At 48.0% G+C, this 19,570-nt stretch overlaps 1 protein-coding gene across 5 annotated transcripts in view; it reads right to left on the bottom strand.

The window, feature by feature from the left end:
• The window catches only part of LOC127580343 (semaphorin-3A-like), a 271,887-nt gene that overhangs the window by 174,409 nt on the left and 77,908 nt on the right, over window positions 1–19,570 (bottom strand). For 2 of the 5 annotated variants that reach the window (XM_052033671.1, XM_052033667.1), the window contains exons 1-2: window positions 9,783–10,236; window positions 9,137–9,300 (exon numbers count right to left, since the gene is read on the bottom strand). In XM_052033671.1, coding sequence (XP_051889631.1) covers window positions 9,137–9,248 — 112 coding nt within the window. In that variant the 5' untranslated portion in view covers window positions 9,249–9,300; window positions 9,783–10,236. Of the gene's footprint in view, window positions 1–9,136; window positions 9,301–9,374; window positions 9,700–9,782; window positions 10,237–19,570 lie in introns of those variants that run through there. The other 3 variants (XM_052033668.1, XM_052033669.1, XM_052033670.1) reach the window with 3 other exon arrangements.

The raw sequence follows: 19,570 nt of genomic DNA on the forward strand, positions 1-19,570 counted from the left end.
CTTTTGTACAAGTCATCAATCATAATAACCTCGTTGTGGAGACCAAGGCACAATTTCAAAAGCTCAGATCAGTTGACAATAGTATTTTCTAATCCAAAGAAATAGAAAGAGTTTCACAAAATGATTTTTATTGGCTTACTTTATGAAGTGGCAATTAGTAGACCCCCTGCCTCACAGCGCCAGGGACCGGGTTCAATCCCGACCTCCGGTGCTGTCTGTGTGAAGTTTGCAAGTTCTCCCTGTGACCGCATGGGTTTCCCCGGTGCTCCGGTTTCCTCCCACATCCCAAAGACATGCGGTTTGGTTGGTTAATTGGCCACTGTGAATTGCCCCCAGTGGCAGAATCTGGGAAGAGTTGATGGGAATGTGGGGAGAATGAAGTGGGATTAATGTAGGATTGGTGTAAATGGATGGTTAGTGGTCAGCATAGTCTCTGTGGGCTGAAGGGCCTGTTTCCCTCTATGACTCTACTTTCTGCAGAATTGGGAATAATACCCACTGCCGACAACATTCTGTCTGTGTGGACAGGTCTCTTCATCATTGTCAAAGACAGTTGGGTGGTTGGGATTGGCTGCTTGAAAAGGACTGCGGTTAGAAGGCTTTGGAACTGACAAATACAATTACCCTGATTGTTCAAGCATTGAAGTGGTCTGATTGTAGAATATTGGCACATTCCTGAAAAGTCAACCTCAACAAAGTATCAGCTGAATTAAAATGTGGTTTAGAACCCAATCCATTTCCCCTGTTCCACAACCTCATCCACTGCCCCTGTTCTACCTGGCATCAGAATTACATTGATTGTGGGGCTTTATGAAGGTCCCTTTTATCCAAGTATCTCACTGTTCACCAAGTTTATGAAGCAGTGTGAGATACAAAGGTTATGTAATGCCTTGAACATTGATATCTCTCGACTATCTTTTCCATAACATGCTGCTTTACGTGAATTTGTCTGCACTTCAGAAGTACATTTTTGGCTGCAGTGGTTTCAAACAACCTGAGGATATGAGAAACGCTCTGTAAATCCCAGCTCCTCCTGTTACCTGCCAGCAACTAAATCTGATCAGGGATCCTGAGGAAAATGAACATCCCGTGTGATCTTTACTTCAGTTGGTTGATGCCGATGCTGGTGTTGAGAAGTGGTCACGTCAGACTCTGCACCGGCCAAGCCCAGAGCAGACAGGCAGAGTGAAGGCTCTCCATTCTATTGCCGCACCACATTGATCACGATGTCACTTCCTGTTCCACTCACACACCATCCGAGCTGTGGTCCCTCACTGTTACGTAGATTAATCTCGACTGGAGTGAGACTATAATGTCACATCGTTCACAGGGAAGCAAAACCAACGTCAGGCCACGTGACGAGACATTGGGGCAAGTGGCTGGAAGCATAGTCTGGGAGGTCAATGGTAAGGAAGTTAATGGAGTACGTTCTGAGGGACTGGACTCAGAGGGGCAGAGAGTAATCAAAGGTAGTCAGCTGGTTTTGTGAGAGGGGAGGTACTGGCTGACCAATTAGATTGAATTTTTGAAGATTAATGCAAAATGCATTAATGAGGGCAGTGCAGTCATAGAGTCATAGATTCATACAACACGGAAACAGGCCCTTCGGCCCAACTCGTCCATGCTGACCATGGTGCCCACCAAGCTGGTCCCATCTGCCCGTGTTTGGCCCATGTCCCTCTAAATCCCTCTTCTCCATGTACTTGTCCAAGTAGTTTAAATGTTCTTCAATAAGGCTTTTGACAAGGTCCCAAATAGGAGACTGGTTCAAAACATTGGAGCCCATGGGAGCTTGGGCAAGTTGGTAAGTTGGATCCAAAACTGGCTTGGTAACAGGAGGGCTGTTTATGTATCAGAAGACTATGACCAGCAGATCACCACAGCCATCAGTACCTGGACTCCTTATTGCTTGTTATGTACACTAACAAGTTGTATATAAGAGTAAGAGGTAGTTTGCAGATGGCACAGCATCGGTGTTGTTGCCGGTGAGGAGGAGAGTCACAGGCTATGGGATGCAGTTGGTGAGGTGGGCAGAGAACTGGCAGATGGAGTTTGATCCAAGAAGTGTGAGGTGATGCACTTTGAAAGGAATAATGATGCAAGGAGAAGCGCAAAGGTGCACGCACAGAACTGTGTGCAGCTCTGGTCACCACACTAACAGGAAGGATGTGATTTCACTGGAGGGGGTGCAGAGGAGGTTCACCAGGACGTTGCCTGGGATGGAGCAGTTCTGGTATGAGGGGCTGGGTCTGTTCTTCCTGGAGTGGAGGGGGCTGGGGGTGTTGGGGGGTGGGGGGAGATTAATAGAGGTGTATATAGGGTAGAGAAGAACAAAATTTCCCCAGAGCAGAGTTGTTTAAGAGCAGAAGTATAGGTTTAAGGTGTGGAGTAAGAGGTTTGAGGAAGAATTCCCTCACCCAGAGGATGGTTGGAACGTGGAACACACTGAGGAAGTAAGAGGCAGGCACTCTCACAACAGTTAAACTAATATCTGGATGGCAGAGAAGGTTACAGAACATAGAACATAGAACAGAACAGCACAATACAGGCCCTTTGGCCCACAATGTTGTCCCGACCTTTAAACCTCACCTAAGACTATCTAACCCCTTCCTCGTACATATCCCTCTATTTTAAATTCCTCCATATGCCTATCCAGTAATCTCTTGAATTTGACCAATGTACCTGCCTCCACCACCGCCCCAGGCAGCACATTCCACGCCCCAACCACTCTCTGGGTAAAAAACCTCCCTCTGATATCTCCCTTGAACTTCCCACCCATTACTTTAAAGCCATGCCCTCTTGTATTGAGCAAGTGCTGGAAAATGGGATTATTATAGATGGGTCCTCGATGGTCAGCATGGACAAGGTGGGCTGAAGGGTCTGGTTCTATAATCTATGACTCTCTGTAGGTTTAACCCTGTGTGTTAAAGGACTAGAGAGGAATTCTGGAAGGGAATTCTATATTGAGTCCTGATGCAGGGATCTTCCTCCCCCCCCCCACACAGACACTGCTCGACCCGCTGAGTTCCTCCAGCAGATGGTTTGTTGCTCCACATTGTCCAAACTGATGTAACCCAAGGAAGTGTCCGAGCACTTCACTGACCTCACCAGAGACAATCTTGTACCCTGACAATTTAGTCTTTGGCTACAAACAGCAGCACTTGGCTTGGCTTCCTGGAGCTACCGGTGTCAGACGTGCTCACGAGCTTAAGTTTGTCCTGTCAGTGATAGCTGCCCCAGCCCAATAGTTTTCCAATCTCCACGGCCATGGCCATGTACTAATCAAACCATCAAACAAAGCAAGCTCTCTGGCCTCGAATGTCAGGCGTGCTCAGATATGGCACATGAATATTGTCCATAATGACGGAATCAGTCTGATGTAATGTCTGAGCACTGGCAGATGGAACTTCATCCCAAGTGTGAGATGATGCATTTCGGGAAGACAAAAAGGGGGAGGACATACGCAGTAAATGAGAGGGTGCGAAGGAATGTTCATGAACAGACAGACCCAGGTTTCAAGTCCATAAGTTTCCTGAAAGTGGCAGCACAGGTCGATAAGTTGGTGAAGAAGACATATGGCATGCTTGCCTTCATAGGTCAGGGCACAGAATATAAAAACTGCGACACAAGAGACTGCAGATTCTGGAATCTGCAACAACAAACAATCTGCTGGAAGAACTCAGCAGGTCGAGCAGCATCTGTGTGAGCAAAGGAACTGTTGACATCTCAGGTCAAAACCCCACACAGGACTCATGTTACTGTTGCTAAGAGCTGGGGCATCATGTTGCAACTTTACAAGACATTGGTTAGGCTGCACTTGGAGTATTGTGTGCAGTTCTGGTCATGCCATTATAGGAAGGATGTGGAGGCTTTGGAGAGGGTGCAGAAGAGATTTACCAGCATGCTGACTGGATTAGAGGGCTTTAGTCATGGGGAGAGATTGGATAGGCTGGGCTTGTATCCCTGGAGTGAAGCAAGCAGAGGGGTGACTTATGTAAATGATTATGGGAGGCGTAGATAGGATAGATAGTCCAAATCCAGAGGGCATAGGTTTAAGGTGAAAGGAAGGAGTTTTACAGGAGATCTGAGGGGTGAGTTTGTTACCTGGAAGTCACTGCCAGAGGAGATGGTAAAATCAGACACAGTCACTGTGTTTGAGAGACATTTAAATAGGCACTTGGATAGGCAAAGCATTGGAGAATACTGACTTCGTGCAGATACCTGGGATTAGTGTAGATGAGCAAAAGGTTGTCATGGACGTGGTGGGCAGTCTGTGTGCCGTATAGCTCTATGAGTCTATGATTCGTACAATTCTCACCTTTAGTTAAGGTCATTCACAGTCCACTGGAGTGAGGAGAAGAGGCAGACTAGAGGGAGGATTTCAGTGGGTGGGTTCGGCCAACGCTGACTGGAATTGAGAAAAGTAGGGGACAATCTTGCCGAAGTGAATGGTTTCTGAGGGGGATTGGCAGGGAGGGTGCTGAGAGGATGTTTCCTCAAGTGGGAATATCTAGAACCAGGGGGGCATTGTCTCAGTATGAAGGGGTCACATTTCAGACAAAGATAAGGAGGGGTCACTCCTTGCTTGCACCAACTAACTGCCGTATTTCCAACACTATTGTTTATCACCATTACATGTAAAGTGGAGCCTGTTCTATGAGAAACTCTCCCTATTTCACCAAACACCAAAAAGCAAGTTTTATTACATCAAACTGTGGCTCCTCCTGCTGTAAAATGTATTTAAAAGTAGGATGTTCGGCTGAACAAATTTAAAACAGAGTACTTTTCTTCACAACACGGAGCCAATATTTGTCGTAAGAGGAAAGCGAACAGAAAGGATGAAAGGCTCAGGGTAATGAGGGGAGGGTGCAAGGCAGGTCACCACATCCATGGACAGGGACAGGGCTCAGGGCCAGTGAGAGAATGAGAGAAAGAAGGAAGAAGGAAAGGAATACTTGCAATATGATAGCACCTTTCACATCCCTTCCAGCATATCCCAAAGCCACACAGTCAATCAAGTATTTCAGGATGGACAGACACTGTTGTGGTGTAGGGGACAGAGCAGTCTGTGTGTGCACAGTGAGATCCCATGTGGGGTTATCGCTTTGTTTTTGTGACGCTGGTTGGAGGATGAACTTTCGCCAAGGCCATCAATGGAACTCACTGTTTTGTCTGTGTGCTGAGAACACTCTGGGGCTGTTTAATCATAATTCACCAATGGAAAACTCGATTTACAAAAATCATATCTCCATTTATTGCACATTGTTTCACAACCTTAAAATAAGGCAAATGTCCTCCCTCAGTCAGTTCCCTTCTGGATGTGGTGAAAGTTTGCACTGTACTGAAACAGGAGCGACCTGCACAGTCCTTCCTGATTCAGGTGTTTTGGTCAAGAGGAGAGTTGGGCAGGAGACCTTTCAATGCAATGGGTCTCGAACCTCCCTGAGCAACAGCCCAAGGAGACTACTGGTTTTGCATTACTCAGCCAAGTGAATCCTAATGATAGCATCACTATCCAGAGATTCAGAGATAATCACCCAAATTCTTCCCAAATCAAAATACATCATCAGGAAATTCGGCTGATGGATTACTGACAGCAGCGGCCACATGGTGTGCAGCTCTGACTCAACCCGGCAGGAGAATTTTGCCCATTCCCAGCTCTGCTGCAGATAAATTCCTTAAAAAAAACTTACTTCAGATGGCAGGAATGATATACAAACACGTGAGTGGGAAATGGCCACTCAGCTCCTTGAGCCCGCTCTACCATTCAGTAAGGGCATACTTGATCTGACTGTAACCTCAGTGCAGTGCTCCTGCTGACTCTTTTACCTCCGTGCTTCAAGAATCAATCTACCACTGGCTTAAAATATTGAAAGACTCAGTTTCCACTGGCCTTTGAGTAGAAAGCAGAGGGTTGTGGTGGAAGGAGTGCCCTCGGATTGGAAGGCAGTGACTAGTGGTGTCCCGCAGGGATCGGTTCTGGGACCTCTACTTTTTGTGATATTTATAGATGACTTAGATGAGGGGGTGGAGGGCTGGGTTAGTAAGTTTGCGGAAGACACTAAGATCGGCGCTGTTGTGGATAGTGTGGAGGGCTGTCGGAGCTTACAGAGGGATATTGATAGGATGCAGAGCTGGGCTGACAAGTGGCAGATGGAGTTCAATCCGGAGAAGTGTGAGGTGGTACACTTTGGAAGGACAAACTCCAGGGCAGAGTACAGGGTAAATGGCAAGGTACTTGGCAGTGTGGAGGAGCAGAGGGATCTGAGGGTTCATATTCACAGTTCACTGAAAGTTGCCTCACAGGTGGATAGAGCAGTTAAGAAGGCCTATGGGATGTTGGCTTTCATAAATCGCGGGATTGAGTTTAAGAGCCACAAAGTGATGATGCAGCTTTACAAAACTCTAGTTAGACCATACTTAGAGTACTGTGTTCAGTCCTGGTCGCCGCATTATAGAAAGGATGTGGAGGCGTTGGAGAGGGTGCAGAGGAGATTTACCAGCATGCTGCCTGGATTAGAGCGTATGGAATATGAGGAGAGACTTAAGGTGCTAGGGCTTTATTCACTGGAAAGGAGGAGGATGAGAGGAGACATGATAGAGGTATATAAAATATTGAGAGGAATAGATAGAGTAGACAGTCAGCGCCTCCTTCCCAGGGCACCACTGTTCAAGACGAGAGGGCATGGCTTTAAGGTTATGGGTGGGAGGTTCAGGGGAGATGTCAGGGGGAGGTTTTTCACCCAGAGAGTGGTTGGTGCATAGAATGCACTGCCTGGGGTGGTGGTGGAGGCAGATACATTGAACAGGTTCAAGAGTTTGTTGGATAGGCACATGGAGGAATGTGAGGTAGAGGGATATGCGGGAGGAAAGGGTTAGATAGTGTGAGGGTGGTTTGATGGACAGCACAACATGGTGGGCCGAAGGGCCTGTTTTGTGCTGTATGGTTCTATAGTTCTATGGTTTAAAGTAGGAGAGGAAAAAGAGGCCATAGGATATCATCAGCAAGTAAGATTAAGGAGAATCCCGAGACATTCAATGGTAGTCATGGAAAACTGGGTTCTCAGGGACCAAAGGAGTAATGTATGCGTGGAGCCAGGGGATGTGGGGAAGGTCCTAAATAAATACTTCGCATCTGTATTCACCAAGGAGAACATGTAAACTGGTGAGTTCAGGGAGGGGTATGTGGATAATCTGGGGCAGGGCATTATTAAGAAGGAGGTGGTATTTGGTGTCATGGGAAGGACAAGGGTAGATCTCATGAAATCCCATGAGATCTATTCCAGGAAACAAGAGAGATTGCTGAGGTCCTGATGGAGACTTTGTTAGCCACAGGTGAGGTGCCAGAAGACTGGTGGATAATTAATGCTGTTTCTTTATTTAAGAATGGCAGCAGAGATAAGCCAGGCAACTACAGAACTGTGAGGCTTACATCAGTGGGAGGGAAATTATTGGAGAAAGTCCTAAGGGACAGGATTAGTGTACATTTGGAAAGACAGGGTCTGATCAGGGAGAGTCAGAGTGGCTTTATGCAGGGGAAATCCTGCGTTACTAATTGGGTTGAGATTTTTGAGAAGGTAATTAAGAAAATTGATGGCGGTAGATATTGTCTATCTGGACTTTAGTAAGGCATTTGACAAGGTCCTGCATTGTAGCCTGGTCCAAAGGGTTAGGGCATATGCGATCCAAAGTGAGCTGGCTAATTGGATCCAGAATTAGCTCAATGATAGGAGGCAGAGGATAGTGTTTTACTGGCTGGAAGTCTGTGACCAGTGGTGTACCACAAGGACCGGTGCTGGGACCTTTACTGTTTGTGATATATATTAACAACTTGGATGCAACTGTAGGAGGTATGGTTAAAGGTCCTTGCAGATGACACTACAGTTGGTGAGGAATAACAAGAAAGGTTACAGCAGGATATAGATCAGATGGAAAGTTGGGCAGAGCATGAATGGGATGGGCTGAGGGCCTGTTTCTGCACTGTACAACTCCATGACCCACAACTGTCTGAGTGAAACAATTTTGTCTCATTTCTTTCAAAAGTGGACAACATCTTATTTTTAAACAGTGACCCCTGGTTGTAGATTCTCCCACAAGGCAAAACCTCCTCCCCACTTCCGCCCTGTCAAACCCATTCAGATCCTTCGGGCTTGTGTGTGTTTGTGGTTTGCACTTCTGCTGTCTGTATAAGAGAGCCAAAGTTTGCAAAGTTAATCGGAGAGGACTTGAACAGGACCCAACCTCAAAAGTAGCAAACAGTAAATTGTCTTTTAACTTCTGATGTGGTGGAGGTTATTGGATCTTTGTTGAGTCAAAAATTCACACAAATTCTTGTGGCTACTCTTTCATATACACACTGGCTCAGCTAACCTGGAAACACCCATATGCATTTAAAGACTTCAGTAATCCCCCTGATATTCCATTACTTTTACCCATGTTCCAGCACACCATTTACAACCCTGCCTGTATCTGCTCAGGGCCTCTGGCGCAGATCATTGAGTAAAATAGCTGCTGTTTGTATCACTTAAAATACTGGACATTTTCAGCTGGATAACCGAGTCTGAGGAGCAAATTCTCCAATTCCACCCATTTCTGAATGGAATTCACAGTTTGGTTCCTTTGCTCCGGTTAGTCAAACACCTGTTACCTTTCAGCTCAGATGTTACCCAGAACTGAAGGAGACTCACACTGAGGTAACACATTTAGAATTAAGCAACAGGTAACAAAAAGGATTTTATTGGATGTATCTGGTCACTCATAGCTCCACCACTGATATATCAGCTCATCACCTAGGTCTGGTTCCTGAACATCTTATATCAATACTTTGATTAGACAAGTTGCCAAATTTGTCTGAGGAAGATATTTTAAAATCAGTAATGGAATGCCTGAAACTAATCCCATTTTAATAGCCACATAATCTACAATGCTTGCAAAACAATGTTAGAGAGTTTTAAACTTCTTTGAGTTGTGCCTGATGTGAGCCATGGTTAGCAGGAAACACAGAAGAATTATCCTAACAAAGTACTGGATAAAATGGACAAATTACTTTGACAAAATGCAGGCAGAGGCAGCCAGAGCCAACAGTGAAACGTGCAGACACAACGCCGGGCCAGAGCAGTAGGAAGAGGCTGCCTACCTTTGTAGGAAAGCTTCAGTCGTGGAACGTTGTTCTTGCCATTCTGACAGCTGAGTTCAGGAAGGAGAAGCAGGCTGGAGAACAGAGCCAGTATTCCCGAGAGCCAGCCCATGGTTCACTCCAGATCTCTGGTCTACAAACTTCAGGCAGTGCAAGCCCAGGACCTGAAGGTGACAGGTGAAGCCAGTCAGCGAAGGTGTGCGATCCCGAGCCGCCCGTCCCACTCAGCTCCACTTACCACGGAAATAACGCTCCACACACCCAGTTTACTGACCGCACTCCGATCGATGCCTGATCCCCAGATACGACCGCGGGGCCCGATCAGCGGGGAGGCACAGAGACCGAATTGTGCAGCGATCCCTCTCTCTCGGTCCGCTAACCCTTCACTTGGCCGAGAAGAGGCAGGAGTGAGCGGTCTCGCCGCACTGAGGGACCCCAAGGCCAGACTCCCCCTCTGCACTTCAGCGCAGCTGACAATACGGGAGCGAAGGCGCAGAACCCACTGCTCCCCTGGCGGAGACAGAGACTGACAGAGACAGAGAGGGGGGACACCCCCCAGAGAACACCCAACCGGGCTTCAGACCAACGCTTTGCTCTGCCCAGTCATATATTGGGTTTTAAATCAACACAATACTGCATAACTTACACCTCTGCGGAACACACGGAGCAGGATCTGGCACTTGAACAGTCTGCCACAGATGATTCACTCAGCCTCTGTTCTGCGAGGTGGAATCAGCATTTCTTTTGACTTGTTCCATTGTGGCGTTATGATGTTCAAATTAAACAAATGGTCAATGCTGGGAGTTCCCACACTTGTCCTGAACAGGCAGAACTTCAGTGGCGAGGCGGGGGTGTGTGAGTCTCCGAGCCCCCGCTCCCTCCCCCGGACTGGGGCACCCACCGGACAGACTCCGGCGGTGGCCGGCGCCTGGGAGCGGCGACAATGGGGCTCCTTCCCCTCCCGAGGAACCGGCTCTCCGTTCCTTCTGCCACCGTGCGGCACCTTGTGAGCTTCGGCAGCGCACACGTGAAGCTCGCCAGCTCAGCGACGGGCACAAATACCATTGTTTATTTTAATCATCCGAGCAGGGCTGGGATGTTCGCTGAATGCAAATAAAGGCAGGTTACTTCAGGAAGGGCAGGGCTTGGCGCTGTCACTTCTCGGCGACCCCGAGCTCCACCGAAAGCACAGAACCTTGCTGAGCTTCCCTGGGGTTACGGTGGGTCACCACCAGCGGGCTTCGGCAAACCTTTTGTATGAAGGAATGCGGTACAACTTCTCCACAATCATAATATTGTTCTAAGGAGCCTTTCAACCATTGTTAAAGCGGTTGCAGCTATCAACTTCGCACGGCTAAACACAGAGGACTCAGACCCAGCACTGAGACATGTTCCAAGGTGTTCATTGGGAAACAGCCGCAATCCTCTCAACACGAGCGCAGCCAGTAATACATCGCCAAACCGCAGACATCAAAGGAACTACTTGCTACCTCAACAGTTCAAACATCAGTAAACAGTTTAAAAGTCACTTTGGTTCTTATTAAACTTGCCCGGCCGGTAACAAACCATGTGGACCCTACTTGGTATCGAACATGGGAGGGAAAGTGACCCTGATCACACACACCCACCCACACACACACCCACCCACCCACACACACACACACACACACACACACACACCACATACACACACACACACACCACATACAGACAGACAGACACACACACACACCACATACACACACACACCACATACAGACAGACAGACACACACACACACCACATACACACACACACACCACATACAGACAGACAGACAGACACACACACACATACACACACACGCACACATACACAGACATACACACAGACACACACACACCACATACACACACACACCACATACAGACAGACAGACAGACACACACACACACACACCACATACACACACACACCACATACACACCACACACACCACATACAGACAGACAGACACACACACACACACACACATACACACACACACGCACACATACACAGACATACACACAGACACACACACGCACACACAGACACAGACAGACACACACAAACACCAACAGCACTGGAATGGAGGTCAAAAGACTAGCTTTGTCTCAATGGCTTTCCCTGCAGACCCCACGAGTAACCAAGAACTTTAAGAGTAGTGTCACTCCAGAGCCAACACTGCAGCGGTTAGCACAGCCAGAAATCCCAGGCTGAGATCCACCGAGGACAACCTGCAGTTCCCAGCAGTGGATCAACAAGTGCCAGTTTGGGCACCTGGGACACACACTCATAACTGACGTACACAGCTTGCGCGCACACAGAGGGGAGAGAACAGAATGGTTGTGGTTATTGCAAGGGCTGTTACTGCAGAACGCTGTGTTATACAGGGCATCGGTGAGCCCTCATTTGCAGCATGTGTACAACAGCATCGTTCTCACTTGAGCAAAGGATGTCAAATGCAGGGGAGCAGTTCGGAGAAGGTTGCTGACTGATGGATGCCGGAACACACGAGGTGCTGGAGGAACCCAGCACGTCAGGCAAAAGCGCCTCGACCCACAACGTCGGTTGTCCCTTTTCCTTCATAGATGCTGCCCGACCGCTGAGTTCCTGCCGCGTCTCGTGTGGACTGACACCCGGAATGGATGACTCGCCTCATGTGGAGCTGGTGGGCAGCCGGGCTTCAGTCTACGGGAGAACAGCGAGGGGGGTTCTGCCTGAGGGATCTTGACAGGGTGGGTGTGGAGAGGCTGTTGCCTCTTGTGGGAGAATCAGAGGGGTCACTGTGTGATAACAGGGGTGTGGGGAACCCTGCATTCCCACCTCCCGCTTCTTCCTCAGAGCGAGGGGCAGCAGAGTCTGGGAATATTTTAAACCCGATAGATTCTTGAGGGTCTGAGTGGCTGATTACCGCTCCTAGTTCACGCATCTGCATGGCCGGCAGTCCTGCGCAGAACTGCCTCCACTGATGTTTGATAATCCCCATCACCGCTTCTCCATGTCTGAAATGTGTGTGTGTGTGTGTGTGTGTGTGCACACGTGTGTCTATATGTGTGTGCATGTATGTGCGTGTGTGTGTGTCCGTGTGTGTGTGTGTACACGTGTGTGTACACGTGTGTGTCTATGTGTGTGTGCATGTGTGTGTGTCTGTGTGGGTGTTTGTCTATGTGTATGTGTTGCTGTGAGTGTGTGCGTGTGTGTGTGCACGTGTGTGTGAGTGTGTGTGTGTGTGTGAGTGTGCGTGTGATATTGTGTGTGTGTGTGTGTGTGTGTGAGTGTGTGTGTGTGTGTGTGTGTGTGAGTGTGTGTGTGTGTGTGTGTGTGAGTGTGTGAGTGTGTGTGTGTGAGTGTGTGTGTGTGAGTGTGTGTGTGTGTGTGAGTGTGTGTGTGTGTGTGTGTGTGTGTGAGTGTGTGTGTGTGTGTGTGTGTGAGTGTGTGAGTGTGTGTGTGTGAGTGTGTGTGTGTGTGCACGCGCACGCCTGGGTGCAGCAACAGGCTCCATTCAGATGGGGTGATCACCGGAGTTCAGTGGGGGAATGTCCCACTGGTACAGTTGTTCTGTAACGTGTGACTCACATTCTGTTGCAGAGTCGGACAGTGGAAGCTGTAAGTCGGGCAGTGGGGGTACAGCACATTGTGCTGGCTGCTCACTGAAGATCTGATTACTCCACAGCAAGGCATCAACTCGGTGGTGTTTGAATGCTGCACTTAGCCCATACACCTCGCCCTGGGGGTTGGGCAGCATGTACCAGCCAGTGAGTACCTGGCAGTATTAAAAGCACCTGAACTTTAGACCGGGAGGTGCATTGGGGGTGTTGGTTATGTTGAAGTCTTTGCTGGGAGAATTGAGTGATGACCTTGTGAGCCCATGAGCAATTGTTCTGGGGTGAAAGAGATGGAAGGGAGAAGCCCCATCTTTAAGCAGAGTGGATCACACAGCCAGATGCTCTGAAGACTGTGGTAATGCAGAATAACAGAGATCAGAGCCAGAAGTGTAGTCTTAAGGATTCCGATGCTACACTGGAGGAAACACCTTGCTCACCGATACCATAACCTGCCTCCTTTGTGTGTGCACCACCCCCTCTACAAACACTGTCTGCTTCACATCTCCACACAAGACCAAACACACCTTGGCAATGTCAGCAGTTTCTGAGCCCACGTAGCTCTCAGACAACTGGTTCCACAGAGCCCCTTACAACCCTTGTGTTTCTACTTACCTTAAAGTTAGAGATCAACACAAAACTGCAGTTACAGGACTCACCAGTAAAATGTTAAATGTGCAATCAGAATAAAGTTAGTCCTAATCATCAGCGAGGGGAGAATCTCAGAATGCGCTTTGGCTCCTGGCTGCATTGCCTCAGAATTGGACGAATCAAATTGAACCCCAGCTGTACTGCTATTGAGTCAAGAGATTATTGGTGGTGACACAATTTAAAACACTAATGGCAGCTGGCAAAGACCTCACGCGTGGTGCATCAGTGCTGGAGAATCATTCAAGGATCACTCCAAGCAGCAGATGGATTCTGTTCAATTTACCCAACTTTCATCAGCTCTCCTGCATTTGAGAGAAGTGGGAAGAATTGACATTTGACACTCCCGCTGAGCCAGCTCCGTGAAAAGTAACTTGGCTGCAAGCACACACTTATAAGGAGAGGTTGGACAAGCTGCATTGTTCTCTCTGGAGCGGCAGAGGCCGAGGGGAGACCTGATAGAAGTTCACAAGATGATGAGAGGCGTAAGTAGAATAGACAGCCGGTATCTTTTTCCCAGGGTCGAAATATCTAATACCAGAGGGCATGTATTTAAGGTGAGAGGGGGAAAGCTCAAAGGAGATGTGTGGGGCAAGTTTTTTACACAGAGTGGTAGGTGCCTGGAATGTGCTTCCAGGGGTGGGGGTGGAGGCAGATACGATAGAGAGGTTTAAGAGGCTCTTAGACAGGCACATGGATGTGCAGGGAATGGAGGGAGATGGACACTGTACGTAGAAGGGATTCGTTTAGCTCGGCATTTAATTACCAGTTTAATTAGTTCTGCACAACATTGTGAGCTGAAGGGACTGTTCCTGAGCTACTGTTGTATGTTCTATGTTCTATCATTTTATTTCAATAAGAGCAACTTTATAATTGTCCATCGTCTTGGATAGGTTCAGAGCCTCAAGCAGGGTAACTCAGGGTAACTCAGGAGCGAGGGAAGGAGGAAATAGATGAGGAAAGTACCTGAAAGCAGACTTTTGAAGGCCAGGACAGAAGTAGGAAAAGGAAGAAAGTTTTGCCTGAAATACTGGAGCAGGAAGGCGACATGCAGTGTTCCTGCATCACAGTGCTTGGGGCGGGAAGCTGCAGAACTTGGAATCAGTGTCAAGTGGAGTGTTGGAAGGGAAATCCATCAGTTGACCTGAGGCAGGGCCGTAACCCGGTTGGAAGGACAAAGATAATGATCCTCAGATTGAATTACAGTTTCACAGGAAGGATGAGGGCTGTGGTGTGTGCACCTTCTATAAGTGGGAACAATGTGACCAGGGATGCCATGGGCTCCAGTGGAATTCCTTCAAGTAAGAACACAGACTGGAGGAGACACTTAGCCTGTTCACTCAGATCACGGATGATCCAGTGCCTCACCCACTTCCCATGTCATCCCCATGATTCCCTCAGTGAGAAAACACCTCTGGACTTCAGCCATGAACCTACTCAATGAGTGATCACCCACAACCCCTGGAGGCAGAGAATTCCAAAGACCCCCAGCCCTCTGACTGTAGATATTCTACACCAGCTCAGTCCTACACCTCCAATCCCTAGCCTGAGAGGGTGCTCCCCAGTTACAGAATGCACAGCCTGAGGAAGCAGATCCTCAGCCTCTCTCTCCCCACACCCTCTCCCTCAGTGTGATCAGCCCTCCCTCTTCTAAATGCACTGAGTATTTACAAGCTTCCTCAATCGTCCTTCAAAGGACAGTTGTCGGCTGCAGGGCACTCCAAGTCCCGGCACAGCCCAAGCTAGACTCCTCCTCTGTGCAACAACCACTGGCAATAAGTCAATGTCCATCTATCACCTCCACTGCTTGCAACACTTGCATGTTTACTGTCAGGAGTCTGGTGAAGCAGCACACTCAGATCCCTCTCTACACCAGCACACACCAGTTGATCACTGTTATAAAATTGATTCAGTTTTCCTAATCTTTCTGCGAATGTGCTCAACAATTCTCCCCCATAACGTCCATCCGCCATCACCCGACTGTGTGATGTAACCCGTCTGTGCCCTGAGCAGACTCTGGTGTCCTCCTTCCACTCATCAATGCAGGGTCTCGACTCGAACTGTCGACCGTCACTCTGCCTCCACAGATACTGCTCAATTTACTGAGTTCCTCTGGCAGTTTGTTATTTGCTCATTAGTGTGGAGCGTGTGCTGAGCAACAGCAGGGTAGTGCTGTGGTAGGAGGCACAACTGAATGTGGGGTTAGAGCTTTAACCCTAGAGCACAGAAGATGGAAGTTTGATGTGGAGTGTCTGATGTACTGCTGTGCTAATGCTGAGCTGAGGAAGATTTGACTCATTCTGTCTTGTGGTCAGACACTGGTAAATCCCACAAACATCCTTTTAAAGATTGACCAGCCAATTTATTCTTAGGAAAAGTTGGTTTAGGAAGGGTTTGGCCAAGAGCCAGGAAAAACTTGCTGCTCTTCCTCAAATAAAGAATCTTTAACATCCACCCAAAACACTGGAACAGACTGTCTGTTTAACAACTCATCCAGCGAGTACACCCAGCACACAGATCTTCTTCAGGACAAAATCATTGGCAGCTTAAAATATAAACTCAAATCCCCAACCTCCTGATCCAAAGACGAGAATAGAACCGTATGACCTAAGACGGCAAATATTGACAGGAAAATTCTTTACAGAAGGCAGAATGAATGAACGGGTTCAAACGAAAACTATTGAAAATACTGCAAAATCTGAAATAAGACAGAGAATGCTGGCGATACTCCAAGGGTCAGGCAACATCCACAGAGACAGAACCAGTCACGCTGCAGCTTGGAGAACTGTCTTCTGCATGAATGAGTACAAAGGACAACAAATGTTTAGGGAGAAAGTCTTGGGAGAGATCAGGAGAAGATCAATAAATCCAGTTGGGATGAATGAAAAATAATGGAGTTCATTGATCTTCTGCCTCAGGTGGCCTTCTCTTGTGTGTGTCTGCTTTGGGTTCACTGCAGAACAAGCCTAAGAGTGGACCCATAAACAATGTTACTCCAGGTGTTACACACATAGAGAGTCTCATCACCGACTGTTCACATTCAAAGGTATTTCTAATGCCAAACACCCCACCATCAACATCCTGGGAGTTACCATTGACTAGAAAGGCAGATAGAACTGCCACATAAACACCATCTCTGTAAGCACTGGTCAGAGCCGGGCATTCTTTGCTGAATGACCCATCCCCAGTCACCCCAAGGCCTTTCCACTGTCTGCAAAAGTCAAGAGAGTTTGGGACACTCGGCACTTGCCTGGATGGCCAGAGTCCAACAACCCACAAGGTGATTCAACACCATAGGCTGCTTGACTGGCACCCCATCGGCACCCCAAACACTCACCCCCTCCAGCACCAGCACACAGTGGCTGCAGTGCATTCCATCGACAAATGGCACCGCAGTTCCTCACCCAGACTACGCTGACAGCACCTCCCAAACCCATGACATGACCACCATGAAGGACAAGAGCAAGTACAAGGGAATACCACCACCTGCAGGTTCCCCTCCCAAGACATCATTGGAAATTTATGGCTGGTCCTTCATCATAACTGGACACTATTCCTGGAACTCCCTCCCCAACATCTCTGTGGGAGCACCTCCACCAGAAGGACTGCAGTAGATCAAAAAGCCAGCCACCAACATCTCCTGAAGGACAGTTGGGGATGAGCAATAAATGCTGGTCTTGCTAGCAGCGTCTGGATGTCTCGAATGAATGAATGAATGAAGTCTGCAGTAAATTCAGTATGGCCCACGTTGGAGAAGTGAACTGATATCCGGCAAACCTCACTGAGAGCGTCTTATGTTCTGAAATGGCTCAGAACCTTCATTGTGGTTGCACTGGCTTCTATGGTCATTGTTGGGGAGATTTCTGTTCCGTTTCCTTCTGTCGACCGGAAATGTGGAACCTCTTTGGAAAGAAAACCACTGTGCAGATGTGCAGGTCCAGTGAAGGAAGTCTGTCGCCCTTACCTGGTCCAACCACAAGCTGACTCCACACCACAGTCGGGGTGCCTCTGGAATAGCCCAGCAAAGTAATCAGCCCAGTGGGTGGACAGTAAATGGCAGCCCTGTCAGTGACATGAATGAGTTGTTGTCGATTCCTTCATGTCCAGCGAATGAATCAATATAACAAAAAACTGTGGGAGGATCAATTTAACCATCAAACCTCCTTTCTGAAACATCAGACTGAACCCTTGCCCTCTCCTTTCCTAATCTTCCCTCAAAGAGAAGTTGTTTTGGTTGATCCAGAGTTTAGTACTGGTTCTGATAATACAAGAACACAAGGAAATGGAGCAGGAGTAGGCCACTCGGCCCCTCAAACCTGTCCCACCATTCAATCTGATCATGGCTGATCTACACTGGCCTCACTGTGCCAGTTCCCCATGTCCCTCAATTCCTCGATCTTTCAATTATCTGTCCATCTCCACCTTAAGTATATCCAATGATCTGGCCTCCCACCACCCTCAGGGGCAGAGAATTCCAGAGGGTCAGCACCCTCTGAGAGGGATATCAAATCGGAGGACATTGTTTTAAGATGAGAGGAAAGAGTTTTAAAGAGGACCTGAGGGGTTTTATTTAACACAGAGAGTGGGTGATATCTGGAGCATGCTGCCAGAGGAAGCGGTGGAATCAGATACAGTAACTACGTTTGAGACGCATTCAGACAGACACTTTACGCAGGCAAAGATGCTATCCTAATGCAGGTGTGGGATTAGTGGATATGGGCAAAAAGGTCGGCATAGACACGGTGGGCAGAAGGTTCTGTTTCTGGGCTGTAGTGCTCTATGACTCTATGACTGTAAAGACACAACGTGATCTTTGGCTTCTTAACTACTTGTTGGACCTGCCTGCTGACTTTTTGTGATTTATTCAGACACTTTCACCTGTAGTAAATGCTGACAAGACAGTGGGAGCCGTGGCTCCCTCTCAGTCACCGGGTGTTGTGGTGTTGTTGGCTGTGGATGGTATCACTCTCCACACAGAGCCCACAGAAATCCTTCCTAAACACACCGACAGCTGGAAAAATAAGTCGCCGTTGAACTGGGAAAGCAAGACTGTCGGTGTCAACAATGCAGTGTGCATTGGACTGTTTATGTGATCGTGTATTAATCAAACCATGAGGTGGACAAAAAATAAAACTTTGTATGAAAACATGTGCAATGTGACACTGGCTCCATTGATGGGTAACCACATTACCCATGGTGATTTCCTGACAACAATCAGCAGAAAAGTTTGTGTCTGAGAAATCTCCCCACAGTCCCTGACAGACCAATACCACAGAGCAGATCTGTGTTACCAAATGCTGACAGTCTGGGCTACAGTCGTGTCATTTAGTTTTAAGCACAGAGAGCAAAGTGTTGATGAATCCCTCTGTCTCCTGACATGCTGTAGGTAGGTCCCCATCAGCAGCAGGGCAGCTTTGTGAGTGACAGAAACACCAATACTCACGGCTGGCATCGTTTTAGATGATTGGTTGATTTAAATGTGGAAGGTTTTACGTGGCAGGAACTATAGCTCATTGTTTGTGATTTCATTAAACACAAACAGCAATTGTAATTTTCTACACAAAACTATTTTCTGTGATGAATATATTCATGGCATTTAATGCTCACGATGGGATAAGTAACATCAGCCATTACCTCCGTCCACAAGCAACTCTCCAGTGCCCTTCAACCTCTGAGTTTTCAACTCCAAGCAAAGCCATTGTCTGACCATGACGCAGACCATCAGGCACGCCATTAATTTGTCAGTGAAAGATGACCCAAGGAGACACCAGAAATTGGGAATAGATCACCTGTCTGAACTGGAGATCTCCTGTCTGTGTTAACATTGATGGATCATATTAATTGAGACGAGTTGAGTGTACAGTGTACACGCTGGGTGAAATTTGGGAGCAGCTGAGTCGACGGGTGTTGCAATGGGGGCCAGTTGTTTCTGTCACAGACCTCTCTTCAAGCTCCTGTTACATATTGTGTGAAGTGAAGTTATGCTGTCTAGTGGTTAGGACCAGCAGCAGGCCCACGGTGCCAGGATGGATGGCTCCTGGTCAATGGTCCATCTGACCAATGACCCTGGACCTTGGGTTGGACTGGGGGTTGGGTAGAGAGGGGCCAGGGTCTATCTCTTGGGGGGATCAGGAGAGAAGAATGGGAGGGTGTGCCTTTG

This window comes from Pristis pectinata, chromosome 19 (genome assembly GCF_009764475.1).
Source record: "Pristis pectinata isolate sPriPec2 chromosome 19, sPriPec2.1.pri, whole genome shotgun sequence".
In the NCBI taxonomy this organism is placed as follows: Eukaryota; Metazoa; Chordata; class Chondrichthyes; order Rhinopristiformes; family Pristidae; genus Pristis; species Pristis pectinata.